We start from the raw sequence: 16,701 nt of genomic DNA on the forward strand, positions 1-16,701 counted from the left end.
CTTTGGCTCATTCTGCCATCAAAGCACTCTACTGTTATGTCGAAGCCTCCCTCTAGTTTTCGCCACGGTTTTCACACCTGAACCAGCTTGGTGCCGTGAGGACATAGTCTCAGATATGATCGGTATCACACAGGCTAATCCCTGTTTCATGGGGATGAAAAATACTTTAATGCTAAAATACTTTTGTGGTTTTACTGCAATCATGTGTCGTGGGGACGACCCCTGAAACCAGTTACCAAGGTGGATAGGTTTGAAACCTCTACAGTCTGTGGTATTGTGAGGACAGCATTACCACACCACTAGAGGATATGACGTCAGTGTGATGAAGCACCATAAAGAAATAAAGTTAAAGAAAAACACTATTTGCAGTGTTGCATTAAAGGTAATTCAAAAACATAACAAAACAAAACATTTCTACATTTAAAGGATCCATCTGGAAACCTGGTTACTGAAAACATTTTATGTCTCAGAGGATCATTTCAAAACTTCTTGGTATTAAAGAGGGTAACCAGGATAAGGTATTTTCCTTGGTACTGGTTCAGAGTTTGAAATTCTTCATCATAACAAACATTTTGTCTTTAAACCTTTGAATAAAGGTGTGTGATTAAAACTTTGTTACAGCCGTAATCATCAGTTTAAACCAGTTTCATCATCCAAATGTCATTTTGTCACCAAATCTCATTTTTTTTCTGGTTTCAGGTGAACTTCCAGGTGAGTTTGGTCCAACTTCCTGAATTTCAGGTGTGATTCGTCTGTTCTGCCCCATTCCAGGTGCTTCTGTTCCACGACCAGAGTTATGGGATCCACTACGAGTACACGGTGTCCCTGAACACCTCTCAGGACTGGGCCGGGCCGGACCAGACGGAACCGGAATACCTCTACATCTGGACCCACAGCAGCTGGCAGGATTGTTCTGTCCAGTGTGGAGGAGGTCAGAGTTCTTCATCAGCTGATGGAGGAGACCAGAGGTTTCACATGTTCTCCACTGCACCAGCTCTTCTTCTTTCCTCAGAATCCGAACTTCATAAAACTTCCTAGATTCTGTTAAAGATTAAATGCTGTGAAGAAGCAATTATTTAAGTTTATGTCATTTAAACTAGTTTTTTGTTTTTATGTAGATTTTCTGATGTTAATCTAAAAAATGTCCCTGTGTTTTTAGATTTTATTGGTTTGAGTGAAGCACTTTGGAGGCCTTGCTGGATAAATGTGCTGTAGAAATAAAATTTATAATGACATTGACAAGAATGTCACAGTTCATCTTCTCAAATAAAATGTCTTCCTTTTTCTCACAAATTTAGTTGAGGATTTGAACCAGCAGCCCGTCACTGATAATCATTACACAGCTGTTAGCAGCTGTTACATCCATCCGTCTTTGGAGAGCCCAGGACGTCATGAGACATTTCAGTCCAGTTTACTGATCTAATTCTGACTCTAAACATGTGAAACACTGACATGAATGTAAATGTGTGTAAATCTGTGTATGTTGTGCAGGTGAGAGGAGGACAACAGTTTCTTGTATGAGGATCATCAATAAAAGTATGGAGGTGGTGAATGAGAGCTACTGTAACCCTGAGAACCGGTTACTGCCTAAAGTCCAGCTCTGCAACCCTCAGCCCTGCAGGTACAGGTGAGACCTCCACACGTTACTTCCTGTAATTCTTCCTGTTTAACCAAATTCATGGAGAACAATCTAAGCATCAGTCCATGAAATCTAATCAGAGAGAAAATCCATGAGATCCTGTCCATTCCTGATGGACCTCTGCAGCAGCTTCAAGCCGATTTACGTTTCTGTCCTTTCCTTCTGTGACACACTCTAAAACACACTCAGGACTCAAATGGGTCCCTGCAGAAAAAGTGACATTTAACTTGATATTTTTTTCCTATTTTTAAACTTCAATCTTTTATTCAGCTGCAGTCCTTATTAGAACCATAAGACTTTTATTTCATTTTTAAATATTCTTTTACATTTTCTGGTTATTCTGTTCCATAATGACATCCCCCAATTCTAGCAAGAAAACCAGGTAATGTGAAATATTTTCCAGATATGAATTTCAGAGTGGCCTATTCAGGGTGATTTGATTTTTTTTTTGTATGTCAATAAATTCTAATGCTGATTTGGTTGCTTTGTCTTTTGAGAAGTTCAGATTTATATAAAAAACTCACACTTGGTGCTTTAAGAATAATATAAATACAATTTTTTTCTCAGCTTCAGTCCTAATTAGAACTATTACTTTAATATACACTTTTAATTTTATAAGTTTTAATAAAAGTGTGACTCAACTAAACCTTAAGATTAATAAAATCTCTTGCTGTAAGCATTAACGCAGACAAAAATATTGACAATAGAAAGTTCAAAGTGCCTAAAAGGGTGCAACTGGGTCCTGTGGTCACATCTGTATTGTATCTGTTAACACATGTCTGTTGACAGGATATGTACCTGAGGATTTTACGCTACTGTAATCAAAACTTGAAGACAAACTCCTTTTGATCCGGGAGTGTCAGCTAATTATTCTGAATCTGTTTAGCAATTTGCTCCACTACGAGTCCCTATGAGCAGAAAAAAGTCTGAATTTATATTCTTATATTTATATTTTTGATTATATATTCATAAATTGTCTTGTCAATGTCGATTTTATTTATATAACACATTCACAACAACTCCAGTTGCCCAAAGTGCTGCACGATGAAGCCTTAAAACTGTTTAAAAATCAATAAAAGCAATAACAAATAAAACATAAAAACAAAGTTAAAATAAAATGAATGTCCATCTGTGTTTAAACTGGAGCATGCTGGTGCAGCAGCTCCTACACATTACATGGAGACACACCATTTAGAGCTTTAAAAACAAGCAATAAAACCTTAAAATGAGTCCTGAAACTAACGGTAAGCAAATAATGGCTCCTCGTACTGGGGCGGGGGTAGACCAGGAGGGAGAGGAATGCCCATCCTCAGCGCTGTCCTACGTTTTGTGGAACTCCGAGCGTTAACAGCATTATAGAGAATTTCCTCTGCACTCTGTGGGTTTTGAACGGGCAGAGGAGCCAGCGTCTGAGAGGGTACCCACCATTACCTGCAGGTCATGACAGGAATTTCACTTCAGGCTTTAATGGTCATCATTTCTACTAATTACTTTTTAAGGACTCACCTAGCAGCCAGCCAGCATGCACGGCACCCGCCTGCAGTCTGTTCCCTACACTGCTGTGGGTCACGAAAAAGGACTCGTGTTGACCCACGTCATCGTGCCTCCATTAGGGATCATCATGTTGGAGTTGCATAAGATGTGCACATTAACAGAATGTATGTGTTTTAGACTGACAAAGACAAATTCATTAAGACACGGTCCCCTTTTGGTAAAATGGCAACTGCAACGATTACATTTGGGAAACCAGAGGTTTGCAGAATCAGACCCTGTGAAAGTTCCTGTTGATCTCCTGGACCGGGCTAATGGCTCCTGTCTGTACTCGGTCTGTTGGATCTCAGCTCTTCTTCCCTGTGAGCTCTCTTGTGGAGAGTTTCAGATGTTTCTGCAGCATCATGGTTTAGATGAATGAGCGTAAATCACAGATTCTCCAGCAGGTGTATTTCTGTCAGCTTTAGGTTTATGTTTTTATTTAAAGACTTGATGATGTTTATGTCCTCAGGTGGGTGACAGGTGAGTGGGGGTCCTGTTCTGTCAGCTGTGGTAAAGGTGTTCAGCAGAGGGAGGCGTCCTGTGTTTCCGTCCTACAAAATGGATCGGTAGTCCACACCTCGGACCGGTTCTGTCCTGGAGGAAGACCTGCTGCTCTGCAGGGCTGTGAGGGCCCCCCATGTGTTGCAGTGTGGGGGGCTTCAGAGTGGTCCGAGGTACATCTCATCACTCTATACACACATTATTCTGTTTCATATTTTTATTGATGTGTATGCAGGAAAAAAGTACATAAACCAGGAGACCTTGATGTTAGCATTAAACATGTTGGTATGCACCATTAGAAATGATTTGCATATTTTTAACAACCAATAACAAAAAACAAAACTTAATATTCAATTCGTTGAAATAAATGCTTAGACATAATCTATAAAATAATTGAACTGTTCACATAAACAAAGAATAGAACAGAACTTTATTTGTCATTGCAACAAGGGCAACAAAATTACAAACAAGAATAAATAAATGACAGTCGGAAAAAAAAAGGAGAAAGAGGGGGGTTACATTATTGCAGAAAATTCCATAAAAGATTGCCACTTAAGAATTTGTTCAAGTTTCCCCTTTTTAATACCTTATTTTCTCTTATTTTAAAAAAGACATAACCTCATTAATCCTTGTCTACTGGAAGGAGCTGTTGTGGGTTTCCAGTAAAGAAGGAGACGGTGTTTAGGTCAAAGAAATTACTTCCTGTCAGTGATGTGGGTCAGGGGAGGATTCAGCCACTTCAGTTTCATATTCTGTTAAATAATCCTTCTTTTTTGGCGTTTCTGGCGTGTTTGTCATTATTATTTGGACTAAAGGTGAAAGCACATCATATTTATTATTATTTGCATATTTATTAATGGGAGGAGACGAGGTGGTCCTAGAGCTGCGCCCAGCTACAACCAAGATGGGATTTCTCAAGGAAAGATGTGCAGGAACAAGCATCCGCACCGATTCATACATCTGAATATGTTTGGGCGTACATACTTTCCCAGTTTTCAGTATGAAAGTATGCAAACCCTTAGTCCATGAGACCCCTGCTCATTCAGCATATTCAGGTAGTCAGCTGGACACATATTGTTGCTGGAACTAGACCTGAACCTAGTCCTGAACCTAGTCCTGAACCCTAGACCTGAACCTAGTCTTGAACCCTAGACCTGAACCTAGTCCTGAACCCAGACCTGACCAACTGCAGCAATCCCAGATCATAGACTGCCCCCACAGGCTTGTACTGTAGACATGATGCATCACCTCATCCTCTTCTCTTCTTACCCTGATGCTCCATCACTCTGGACCAGGGTAGATCTGGACTCATTAGACCACATGACCTTCTTCCATGGCTCCAGAGTCCAGTCTTTATGCTTCCTAGCAAACTTTTTCTCCAGTTAGCTTCAATGATTAGTGGTTTTCTTCTGGCTCCACAGCTGTTCAGTCACTTGAGTTCCTTCACACTGTTCATGTGGAAATGTTCTAACTTTCAGTGTTAAACATGGTCCTGAGTTCTACTGCTGTTTTTCTTCTGATTCCACCAGACTTTTAATTAATCACCGACCACCATCATTCTGGATGTTTTTACAACCACATTTCTTCCTGGAAGACGATCATTCCCAACCATCCTTCCCGTTTTTAATAACAGTTTTAACAACAGTTCTTAACAGTTCTTTAGTAGTTTCCTTATGCTGGGCTACACCAGAAGACTTTGAAAAGATTTGCAAAAGACTCTAGAAAACTACCAGCTCACACCTGCCCACATCTAAAGACAAATGTTTACTGGATTTGACAAAGACTGTGAATCACTGTTTACGAGACTACAACTAGATTCTTTTAGCATTTTTGTGATATGTTGGAAGGCTGATATGGAACAGGGCTGATCTGACCACAGCAAAGCAAACAAGGGGCGAGTTTCCCTCCAGGGTCAACAGGGAATTACACATCGTGTTTTCTTGTTAGATCATGATACCGTAACACAGCAGACATTTACTTCTTAATAACCATCCGCTCCTCTTTCTGGACGGTCCACCTACTAGTCGTTCTGTCAGGATTCCTGTTCCTGCTGTTGTCAGAGCTCATCTATTGGTTGTTGATCATGTTTCATCACTGCACCTTGCGATAATATCAGACACGTTTGATATTGTGGCAGACTCAAGACTAGAGAAAGGTTGACATGAAACTGGCCAGGTTACCAGCTTAAACTTAACAATGGAGATGACAGGAACACGCTGCCTAAGATTTCCTAAGATTTCTGTTTTTAATCTGCAACCGTGAAAATCGTTTGGTGTGAGTCCAGCATTAGTTTTCTCTAACATCCTTTCCACAACCGCAGAATGTGTCTTTCCACATGGTTGTTTAAGAAATGAAAAGCTACTGATTGCATCAGCTGGGGTAAAACAACTTGTTCTAGTTGAAAGATAATCATCCCTGCAGGAATTATCCAATAGGAGGCTTCTACCTGTTTGCTTAGTTAAATCCGGGCGACATCTTCCCTCTGATTTTCTTTTTTGTGACTCTGTCCAGTGTCCATCGAGCTGTGGTCAGGGAGTTCGCAGGAGGATGGTGTGGTGTACCAACGCTCGGGGGGGCTGTGATCCTTCATCCCGGCCAGCTGAAGAGGAATCCTGTGAGGTTCACTCTGAGTGTTATGAATGGAAATTTGGAGACTGGTCCAAGGTATGAGTCCTGTTTTTTTATGAAGATTTAACTCAAGACCGCTAAATCCAAATCAGCTTTAAAACTGTGTGTGGACTCCTTCATCCAGAATCATGTGCTTCCCTTTGTGACAATGTTCCTGCTACTGTCCTCCTCTTTAAGCAGACTAACACACTATGGTGTGTTCCTGCAGTCATTTGTGAGTTTTCTTGTGAACTTATTTACAGCCCTTTTGCAGCAGCACCTCAGGGTGACTGCAGTTCAGGGATGCACCCGTCCACTTTTTTCTCTTCCGATATCTGAGATATTGCCCGATACAGAAAAACAACCTAACAAATTATATCTCATTGTGCGGAAAGACTGAGATCTTTCTTTTGTGCTAAGGCATGGCCAGACTTTACTTAAAAATGTCCTAATTTTTAAAAACAGATATAAATGTACTGAATTACTTATTGACTTAACAACTGTACACTAGTACAACAATTTTAAATCAACTTTAACAATCTTAAATAAGCTTCACAAGCTCGGTCAAACATGTGAAAATATAACAAAACTTCTCCTGGTTCAGTCGGGGCCAGTAGGAGTATAACACCCACTGTCAAATAATGAAGGTCTAAAACTGAAAAAGGAAAACAAAAGCTGGAAAAACAACTAAAAATAAACAAGAACAAAATCTAGAAATGGTTCAGTCAGTGAAATTAGGAATTTACAATCCAATGTAAAATAAGTAAAAAAACCAAACAACAAAAGCTCCACTAGACTGGTTCAAAATAAACAGAAACCAGCTCTTTACAAGGGTTTGGTGCAATTATTTATCGTATTTATTTTAATGTCCATTAGCTGGTGGAGCTCAGTTATTCTGTTATTTCTTCATCCACGCTCAACACCAGTGTTTAAAAACCTGATGTTATTTACCTTATTTAAATGATTGCAGGTCCTTTCTGACTCCACAGGGTCACGTTTACAATTCTCCTCCACCTGATGTGTAAAGACACGTGCACATGCAGGTGAGCGCACGCCCACCAGGCAGAGAGTGTGTGTGGCGTAAAAAACAGAGAATAACCAGGCTTCACTAATTTACCCTCCATCCACCCTCCATATTTAACGTTTACAGCTGTTCATCAACGTCTGGTCTAGCATAGATTTAATCTGCAGCTGGATCTCAGCCATGTTTTCCAAGGTCCAGCTCAGCGTCTGCTGCGTTCATCCCACATCGTTGGTGGATGAACTAAACATGACAAAAGTCCACATTAGCTCGTATTAACTAATTAACTCTTTATTGTGGCACAAACACTCTGCAAGCCAGAGTGATGGGATACTTTAAGCCCTGAAATTACAAAATCTGCAGAATAAAACAACAGCTTCACTAGCTTTGTAAAAAAAAGTCCAACTTGTGGAGCTTTTCCACACACGCCGGCCGGTGTCAGAGACCTGCTCAGCAGATTTCTGCAGCTTCTGGGAACTTTCACCGCGCACCTTTTCCACGCAGACATTAAATGTCTTGGCTAGGAGTGTGAACAAGCAGATGGCTGATCCCTCCACTCCACTTTATAAAACAAATGTGAGCCTCTGAGTAGCACGTCGTTAGCGCATGACATCACTGAAAGTACACAGCATAGAATTGCACTAAATAGATCTGCGCCAGTTGTCACCGATATTTGGGCCCGAGCACCGAAGGCGGTGCGAAGGCCTATTGTAATTGCTCCGTTTCTTCCTTATTCTTCTTCTTCTTAAAAGTAAATTGCATTTTAGGGGACCTGAACATGCGCGAAAACGCGCCTAATTTTGCGTACCCCCCCCAAAGGAATGTGAAAAATTTGATATTTTGGGGTGCTCGGGACTGTTCAGGCAAAATTGAATGAGAACTCCACTATTTATGATGCCCCGCCACTGCACGTCATCTATCTTTATGAAAATCACTACATATATTCGAAATGCTCGGGCGAACAAAAAATCCTCTTGGAGCAACAGCCTAAAACCAACAGGAAGTCGGCCATTTTGGGTCAAAGTCGCCATTTTGGCGTTTTACTGACATTTTCAAAATCTATCTCCTCCTAGAGATTTCATTGTACCGCTACCAAAATATCTCAGGATGTTAAGAAGACATGTGTCTTTAAAAGTTATTGAAAGTTTTCTAATAGGAGAAAGGGCATGGAGGGGGTGGGGCCTCAAAGTTTGATGTCTCGCCATGAAGAACAAAAGTGATATAACTTCCACATTAAAGAATATATTTGAACCAAAATGGCCATGTATGATCTCAGTCACTTCCTGAACACAGCTACATGTCAATATTTAGGTTATGAATTGGCCACGCCCCCTGGCGACAGGAAGTCATGGTTTGTACTCAGAGACTCACTTATTTGACGTTTTGGACACAACCAGGTCCAAACTGGGTCAGACAGCAGAAAACAAGTTGGTGATGATATCCAGTGAAAACTGTTGGTCTACGCTGCAGGGCGAGACCGTGGCGCCATGGCGAACTTCGATAAGACGCCATGACATCATAAATCACTATAAATCCCTCAATTCAGATCCAATCCCCATCAGACTTGCAGAGATTATTCAGGGTCTAGCCCTGAACAGATCCATATGACCAATACCGGACTAGCCTTTAGCCCCGCCCACTTCCAACAGGAAGTGCTTTTTTTCATACGCAGGGATCCATCTTCTCAGGAATAAAACTTACACACTTGAAAGTGCTTCACAACAGGTCAAACCCTTTCATGATACCACAATAAAAATCTCAAGTTTCTTCGCCAAACGTAACCATGGCGAATAGTGGTCCGACGCCATCAAACAGGAAGTACTTGTAACTGACCCATTGTATTACTGATCTCCGTCAAACCTGGCAGGAAGGACCGTGGTCAGGTTGGGAACTCAGCCGCATTATCATATGCTGGAAAAATTGCAATATGGCTCTATAGCGCCCCCTACAAATATTTAATTGATCATAACTGCCCACTACATTGACCGATATGGCTGAAATCCAGTATATTGATAGAACTTGGATGGATGTACAAAAAAGCCTCTTGGACCTATATGATAACTTCAACAGGAAGTCGGCCATTTTGAAAAAAGTGTCATTTTTGGGGTCATTTTTGCATGTTTCTTTGCCTTGCATTTGAACAAACTCCTACAGATTTTATCGTATTTACCTCAAACTCAGTCTGAACACTCCAGAGGCATGTGTGGTCAAAAGTTATTGAAAATTTTCTAATAGGAGGTGGCGTTCAGCGGCGACATCTCATCAAGTTTTGATGTTTTGCCATCAAGCACGGAATCCATTATTTCTGAAATACAACACTCATTCTGTACCAAACTGCACATATTTCACTTCAGTTCCATGCCGACCATATCTACATGTCCAGATGTTGTCACCTGGACATTGCTCAACGCTGCATGGCGAGACCGTGCCGCCATGACCAGGTTGGATAAGACTCCGTGACATCATTAATCATTATAAATCCCTCAAAATTCATCCAATCACCATCACACTTACCGTGATTAATCAGGGTCTGCTCCTGAACAGATACATAGAACTACTTCTGGTCGTTGCCTAAGCCCCGCCCATTTGAAACAGGAAGTGCCTTTTTCAGACACCGGGGTCCCTCTTCCCAGGAATGAACTTCACACACTCCAAAGTGCTTGAGATCAGGTCAAACCCTTTCATGATATTACAGACAAAAAACTTCAAGTTCCTTCCTCAAGCAAAAAATGGCGAATGGCGTCCACCGCCATGAAAAAGGATGTACTTGTAACTGACCCAATGTACTCCTGATCTCCACCAAACTTGGCAGGGAGGACAGTGGTCAGGCCTGGAACTGATTGAAATAGACATATGCTGGTAATATGGCTCTATAGCGCCCCCTATAAATTTTTAATCTATCAGCTCCAACCACTGCTTTGAACGACAAGATAAAATGTGGCATATTTATATAACATGCCAGGACAAACAAAAAAGCCTCTTCATGTCCTGATGTTGTCAACGCCATAGCCCTGCCCCCCTGGGAACAGGAAGTGCCACCATTTTAACCCTTTAATACCTGTAAAATCAATTCAAACTCATTAATATCATCCTTCATGAACTCATGGTTGAAATATGTCTGACTCCTTACAGCATCATGATTAAAATGGCTTCCTGTGATGGTTAAATCATTCGCCATGAAACAGGAAGTGGCTCTAACCCTGCTGTCAGTCGACCAATTAAGCTGATTTTTTCCTGTTTTCATTAGAGTTCCAACCTGAACATGGTTATACATGAAAAACAAGTATAGCGCCACCTAATAGCTACGTGGAATTTTCCTCATGATAAAATCATGCTCAAGTTTGTGAGAAATCAACTCAGTTTGTAAGAAAAAAGGTCATGAACGCTTCAGACTGGTCAGACTGAGGTGCAATTTGATCCTCTAATGAGGAAAATCACCTCTTGATGGACATAAACTCTGGAAGAATGGGCATACAACTGCAGGAGTGAGAGCGGCCGCAATGTAGGTGGGAGGTTGCCAGCTGATGGGGCGGTGCAACAGGCCGGAGCGACGCCAGAGGTGCGAGGGCCTTCATCGCTGCTTGCAGCTTTAATTGATCTTGAAATTTCTTCAGTATTGGTACAGATACCAATATCGGATCTGTGCATCACAACCGCAGTTGGTATCTTGGACCATCAGATTCCTGCTTTATAGGCTGATGGTATGATCCTGGGTCCTCATTTATCAATCGTACATATTAAATTTAAAATATTTGGAAGTGAAATAAAATCTGTATTTATCAATCATTTGGAGTCCAGTCATAGCAGGTAAGTCGGTAATCAGCTGATGATAAATCTCACTTGTTCTAGATCGCCTGCTTGTCTTGTTCATTCAGAAATGTCCTCAGTTAACCACATTGGTGACAACACATCCCTTTAGAAGTCAGCTGAAAAATCACTGGTGTTCCTTCAACGTTGTCGTCGTCGTTTCAGTGTTCGTCCTCTTGTGGGAAAGGCCTGCAGTCACGAGTGGTCCAGTGTATGCACAGAGTGACCGGCCGTCATGGCAACAACTGTCCACTGATGCTGAAACCACCCATCTACCGGACCTGCCATAGTGGGACCTGCACTGAGATAGTGAACACCATAACCTCGGCGAGGCTGGGTGAGACGTCACACACACATCATAATCATCATCGCCACCTTGCTGTGATGTAATACCATAAAAATGATTTCACCAGCAGACGCCTGATGTCAGATATCTGGATAATGTCTGATCTCTGCTCTGGAGCTCCTCCAGACGGTGGTGGACAGATGAAGTTCCGCTACCTTATCGACGACCGGACACACTTACCAGTGTTCGATGTCCAATGTTCTTCATCTCCACTGTGACCAGGACCAACACAGGACGTTATTCCTGCCTACAGTAAACCTGGATAAAGACCCTATGATGTATCCGGCTTTTTGTCCCTCTGTGGACTAATAAAGTTTTTTTCTGGTAAAATGCGCTCTTTGGATTTATATTTTGGTCATTTTATCAGCAAAGAACTTTAACAAGTGTGTAGAAAAGTAAAAAAAAAAGCAGGATGCTCTGTGTCACACAGCTAAACTAAATCTCCTCATGCAGGTCAGGATCAAGGACTGAATCAAAGGGAAGATTTGATCCAGTCCATTGGTTTTCTTAGCTAGGCCATCTTTTTATGAACTGGTTTATATGAACGCAGTTATAAACTGGACTAATGTGGATTCAGATATCCACCATGTTAATCTACATCACCTCCTCTCTTTGGTCCACTAGATGGTCCGTTTGCTTTCAGACTGGAAGAGACTTTAACCAGGAGACTCCCAGTTTTCAAGAGGACCAGAGTTCACTTCTTTGGTCCACACCATCAGTTCACACTGCTTCAGATTAATTGTACTAACCACTGAAATAGACCAGGGTTGTTTAAAATGGGCCAAACAGCACCACTGTGAGTGTTCCCTGTGATCAGTGTGTCCACCCTTACAGCTTCCAGAGGACTTCAGACTGGCCTCAGTCATATTTGAGTTTTCTATGCTGCCTTTGAAGGCACCAGGCTGCTGTTCAGATGACTTTTATTGGTGTTGCTCCTGTTTCTGTCCCTGGATCTCTGAACCTGTTGTCAGGAAAACCTGGGTGAATTCACAACGGTGAATTTTAGATAATTTGGATTGAACGAGTCATTTCGGTATTGGCCAGTCAAAGCTAGACTTTTTTTTCCTTCTCTCTTCTTTGTCAGTAGATGTTTCGGGGAATATCTCCCCCTAGTGAGCAGTTGTTGTAACTACATGACATTTTCCATGCGGTTTGGTCGGCTTGAGAAGAGCAAACCAAACCAAAGGTAGGTGGGACATTTTTCTGATTCCCCCACCCAATCACAAGTCCCCCAGGCTATCCGGGTGGGAAGGAACCATGAGTTTCATCCTGTGTCTCTGACTTCAAAATACTGATTGTACCTCTATTCTAAGATTGTGACTAAATCAAAGACCAGTGACAGAAAAACTTAATCTGCCTGGACGGCTGAACCTTTGGAGATAGCAATCAACAAGGATGGCATTAAAACCTTTTTTTTTTTTTTTTTTTTCATATATTCTTGCCAAATAACTTATGTGTTATATATTATAACAGTGAAAAAGAAGATCAAACTAAAGAAATTTGAGGGTTTTTTTTTATTGAAAATTGGCATTGTATCACAGTTATTTAAAATTTTTTAACTCTTACTGAGAACCTTGTAAACATTTTATGTGTCATATAAATTATTGATCACCAAAATAAAAAATGTTCTTTCAAAAACTAGATGATCCAAAACTGGATTTTTTAAAACTATTACGATACTGAACTAAATGTACAACATTTCATAAACTTATTTCCTCTAATCTGTTGTCTGTAAATAGAAGAGGACAGCACTGTGCACCAACCCACCTCATCACCACCATACTTTACATGCTTATCTATAATTATCCAATTGAATTTCATTAATTTATTCAACTTTTTGTTCCACGAAGTTCATCTAATTAATTTAAAGTAAGAGTTAATAAGAAAATGTTTAAAGTTCATTTTATTGGCAAAACTTATTCTATTTTATGTAAATTTTACAATACTAGCACGTTTAACTTCTGCTCTGAGATCAGTGACGTCATTCTGATTGAAACAAAGAACCGCACGGATGAAACAATCACACGAGATCACCGGAAATTAGACCAGCTGCCTTCACAATAAAGGCATGAAGTTCATAAAGCTGTTTTTTTTTTTAGATTCTTCTGTTGTGCTTCTTCAATAACGGAGGAACATGAAGGTTTAGTTTTCACAACTTTACATTTATCGAATATTAAACTTGGCCCATATTAAATAATGTAGCTTCTAGTTTCTAATTTGTGAACCCAAATAAATATAATTCAAAATAAACCAGCAATATATCTGGACATAGACATCTGGGGCCTCATTTATCAAGCTTGTATAGGATCAAAAACCAGCGTACGACAATTATAGTGAACCTTTGGGATTCATGAAAACCAAACTTGACGGGAAAATGTTCCTACCTCCACGCAAACTCTGACCCAGGAGTACGCACAGAATATTGGAAAACAGGAAACTGTGACACCAACGGTCCAGAATAAAATCGAGGAAATGATGTGAAATGTGAGACATTTTTTCACAATCCACTATTACCTTTCACACCACATGTTAGATATTAAAGCTGTTTGCAGAAATGAATAAAGACGTATATTCCATATTAATTCTAAGAGCCACGCTCGGGGGTAAAAAAAAAAAAAAGCCTGGATTTTCAGGAAAAAGGGAGATGATAATAATAAGCTCAACCACTAAAACATGTTCTGTCATTGTGAAACAAAACTTCCATGTGATAAAAATCCATCCAGATAAATAAGGTGCCAGTCTGCTGCCAGCATGTAGCAGTCGGTGTGGAAAGTAGCTTTGGTCCTTCATTCCAGCAGAGCGGGACCAGACTGGAGGCTGGAGGTCTAGAAGTGATGCTACGCTAATGAAACACACAAGAGGAGGATTTCCTTTTATTTTTTCATTATTACACAATGTTGTTTTTTATTGTTGTCTTAATTAGGATGGTCTTTATCTCCTGCAGCTTCTTGTCCACTGGGTTAACAGCGTTGATGGTGACCCTCTGCACCTGCAGGACTTCCTCTGAGGACATGGCTGCTGGGTGGAGTCTCTGGCCTCACCCTCGCTGCAGCACCGTCGACTGGAGCACCCAGGAACTAAAAAGAAATGTTGTTTAACATTAAATAAGCTGCTAACAATCTCAGATATTTACTTTTATATTTATTAAATTTATTTTACACACTAAAACAAAAGACTACAGTACCGGCATCATTACTGTGATTTAGCAGACGCTTTTCTCCAAAATGATTTACTGTGACAGCATCTGCCACCTGCTGTCACCTGCTGCCTTTCTGACACAAGTAATGCCCACGCCTGCCCACCAATTAAACATTTTTTCATTTGTCAACGTGTTCCATCAGGATGTCTGTCTCACACTCCGAAAAATTCCACTTCTTCCCTCTTTTTCCCTCCCGAGCCATCATGTAAATGATGTGATGAATATGTATTACAGGCGTCCACCTGACCATTTATAGTCACCATGTTGGCGTGGGAAGGCGTTCCCTCACTTCTGATTTAGAAACGAAAACAGGACGTGCGTGCGCACGTTTTGATAAATCTGAAAGTAGAAATGCGCTGCTTTTTGTGCCGCAGACGTCACCTGTAGTTTGCTTTGCTACACACAGTTTTATAAATGAGGCCCCTGGTGTGTCCACAGAAGATGCAGGAGACGTCAACATGCTTGTTATTTTCTACCAAAATAACTGAACTGATGAACACTTTTTCTTTTAGCAGCTAATCAATATTTATTGGGAAGAGTCACACTTGGAACTAGTCTGAGTTAGCATCTGGATAAGATATTAAAATAGTCTGGAATTAACCATAAACATATCTATTATTTTGATTAGAACCAGATTAAAATGATCACCTTTCTGAAGGAGGGTCACCTGGATGGAGAGAAGGTATTAGAACATCATGGATGAAGGACTCTGACCCGTTTACAGACAGCTGATTGGACCTCATAGGAATAATATTAAAATTATGCAAAAATCCTTGGAAACGATAAATAAAATAAATTTTGTCTGTCAGACTCTTGTCTTGAAATTGCAGACCGGAAGTTGTAGTGACCGTCTCGTTATTTTGACACTCGTCTGTTTTCAGCTCACGCACTTACATCAAATTGGAGCATCCGCATCACCGCAGCTATGATGGCTGCAGGTCCGGGACAGGACGGGTCCAGTCCGGTCCGGGATCATCGCATCCATCACCGGAACTGAAAGGTATTTATCAGCCAGCGGGCCTCCATACGCGCGCCGGGCTTCTCTGTGCGGTTCTAGTTTGTTTTTCTGTTGAGTTGATGCTCGTGCGTCTCCCTGTGTGCGCGCCTGCGCGGCGCTGCGGACTCCGATGTTGGAGTCAGTGATGACAAGATGCTGCAGTCCGGTTCTGAATCTGCAGTTTGGTTCTAAAGCTGCAGTTCGGTTCTGAAGCTGTAGTTCGGTTCTGATGCTGAGTTCGGTTCAGATGCTGCAGTTCGGTTCCGATGCTGGAGTTTGGTTCTAAAGCTGAAGCTCGGTTCTGAAGCTGCAGCTCGGTTCTGATGCATCAGTTCGGTTCTAAAGCTGCAGCTTGGTCCTGAAGCTGCAGTTCGGTTCTGAAGCTGCAGCTCGGTTCTGATGCTGAGTTCGGTTCAGATGCTGCAGCTCGGTTCTGAAGCTGCAGTTCGGTCCTGAAGCTGCAGTTCGGTTCTGAAGCTGCAGCTCGGTCCTGAAGCTGCAGTTCGGTTCTGAAGCTGTAGCTCGGTTCTGATGCTGAGTTCGGTTCAGATGCTGCAGCTCCGTTCTGAAGCTGCAGTTCGGTTCTGATGCATCAGTTTGGTTCTAAAGCTGCAGCTTGGTCCTGAAGCTGCAGTTCGGTTCTGAAGCTGCAGCTCGGTTCTGATGCTGAGTTCGGTTCAGATGCTGCAGCTCGGTTCTGAAGCTGCAGCTCGGTTCTGATGCTGAGTTCGGTTCAGATGCTGCAGCTCGGTTCTGAAGGTGCAGTTCGGTCCTGAAGCTGCAGTTCGGTTCTGAAGCTGAGTTCGGTTCTGAAGCTGCAGTTCGGTTCTGATGCTGGAGTTTGGTTCTAAAGCTGAAGCTCGGTTCTGAAGCTGCAGTTCGGTTCTGATGCTGAGTTCGGTTCTGAAGCTGCAGTTCGGTTCTGATGCTGGAGTTTGGTTCTAAAGCTGAAGCTCGGTTCTGAAGCTGCAGTTCGGTTCTGATGCTGAGTTCGGTTCTGAAGCTGCAGCTCGGTCCTGAAGCTGCAGCTCTGTCCTGATGCTGCAGTTTG

The 16,701-nt window shown here is 41.6% G+C and overlaps 2 protein-coding genes across 5 annotated transcripts in view; both read left to right on the forward strand.

Annotated features, from left to right (window-relative positions):
• Positions 1-11,780, forward strand: part of adamts17 (ADAM metallopeptidase with thrombospondin type 1 motif, 17) — a 74,298-nt gene extending 62,518 nt beyond the window's left edge. For 2 of the 4 annotated variants that reach the window (XM_042008668.1, XM_042008882.1), the window contains 6 exons: positions 772-931; positions 1,492-1,627; positions 3,642-3,846; positions 6,185-6,337; positions 11,274-11,445; positions 11,522-11,780. In XM_042008668.1, the coding sequence (XP_041864602.1) occupies positions 772-931; positions 1,492-1,627; positions 3,642-3,846; positions 6,185-6,337; positions 11,274-11,445; positions 11,522-11,532 (837 nt within the window). In that variant the 3' untranslated portion in view covers positions 11,533-11,780. The remainder of the gene's footprint in view (positions 1-771; positions 932-1,491; positions 1,628-3,641; positions 3,847-6,184; positions 6,338-11,273; positions 11,446-11,521) is intronic. The other 2 variants (XM_042008748.1, XM_042008817.1) reach the window with 2 other exon arrangements.
• A 3,771-nt stretch (positions 11,781-15,551) lies between these two features.
• minar1 (membrane integral NOTCH2 associated receptor 1) overlaps positions 15,552-16,701 on the forward strand; it is a 32,193-nt gene continuing 31,043 nt past the window's right edge. Inside the window, exon 1 of the mRNA XM_042008993.1 lies at positions 15,552-15,653. The gene's annotated coding sequence lies outside the window, so the exon portion shown is untranslated. The remainder of the gene's footprint in view (positions 15,654-16,701) is intronic.

The sequence above is a fragment of the Melanotaenia boesemani genome, chromosome 1 (assembly GCF_017639745.1).
Source record: "Melanotaenia boesemani isolate fMelBoe1 chromosome 1, fMelBoe1.pri, whole genome shotgun sequence".
Classification (NCBI taxonomy): Eukaryota; Metazoa; Chordata; class Actinopteri; order Atheriniformes; family Melanotaeniidae; genus Melanotaenia; species Melanotaenia boesemani.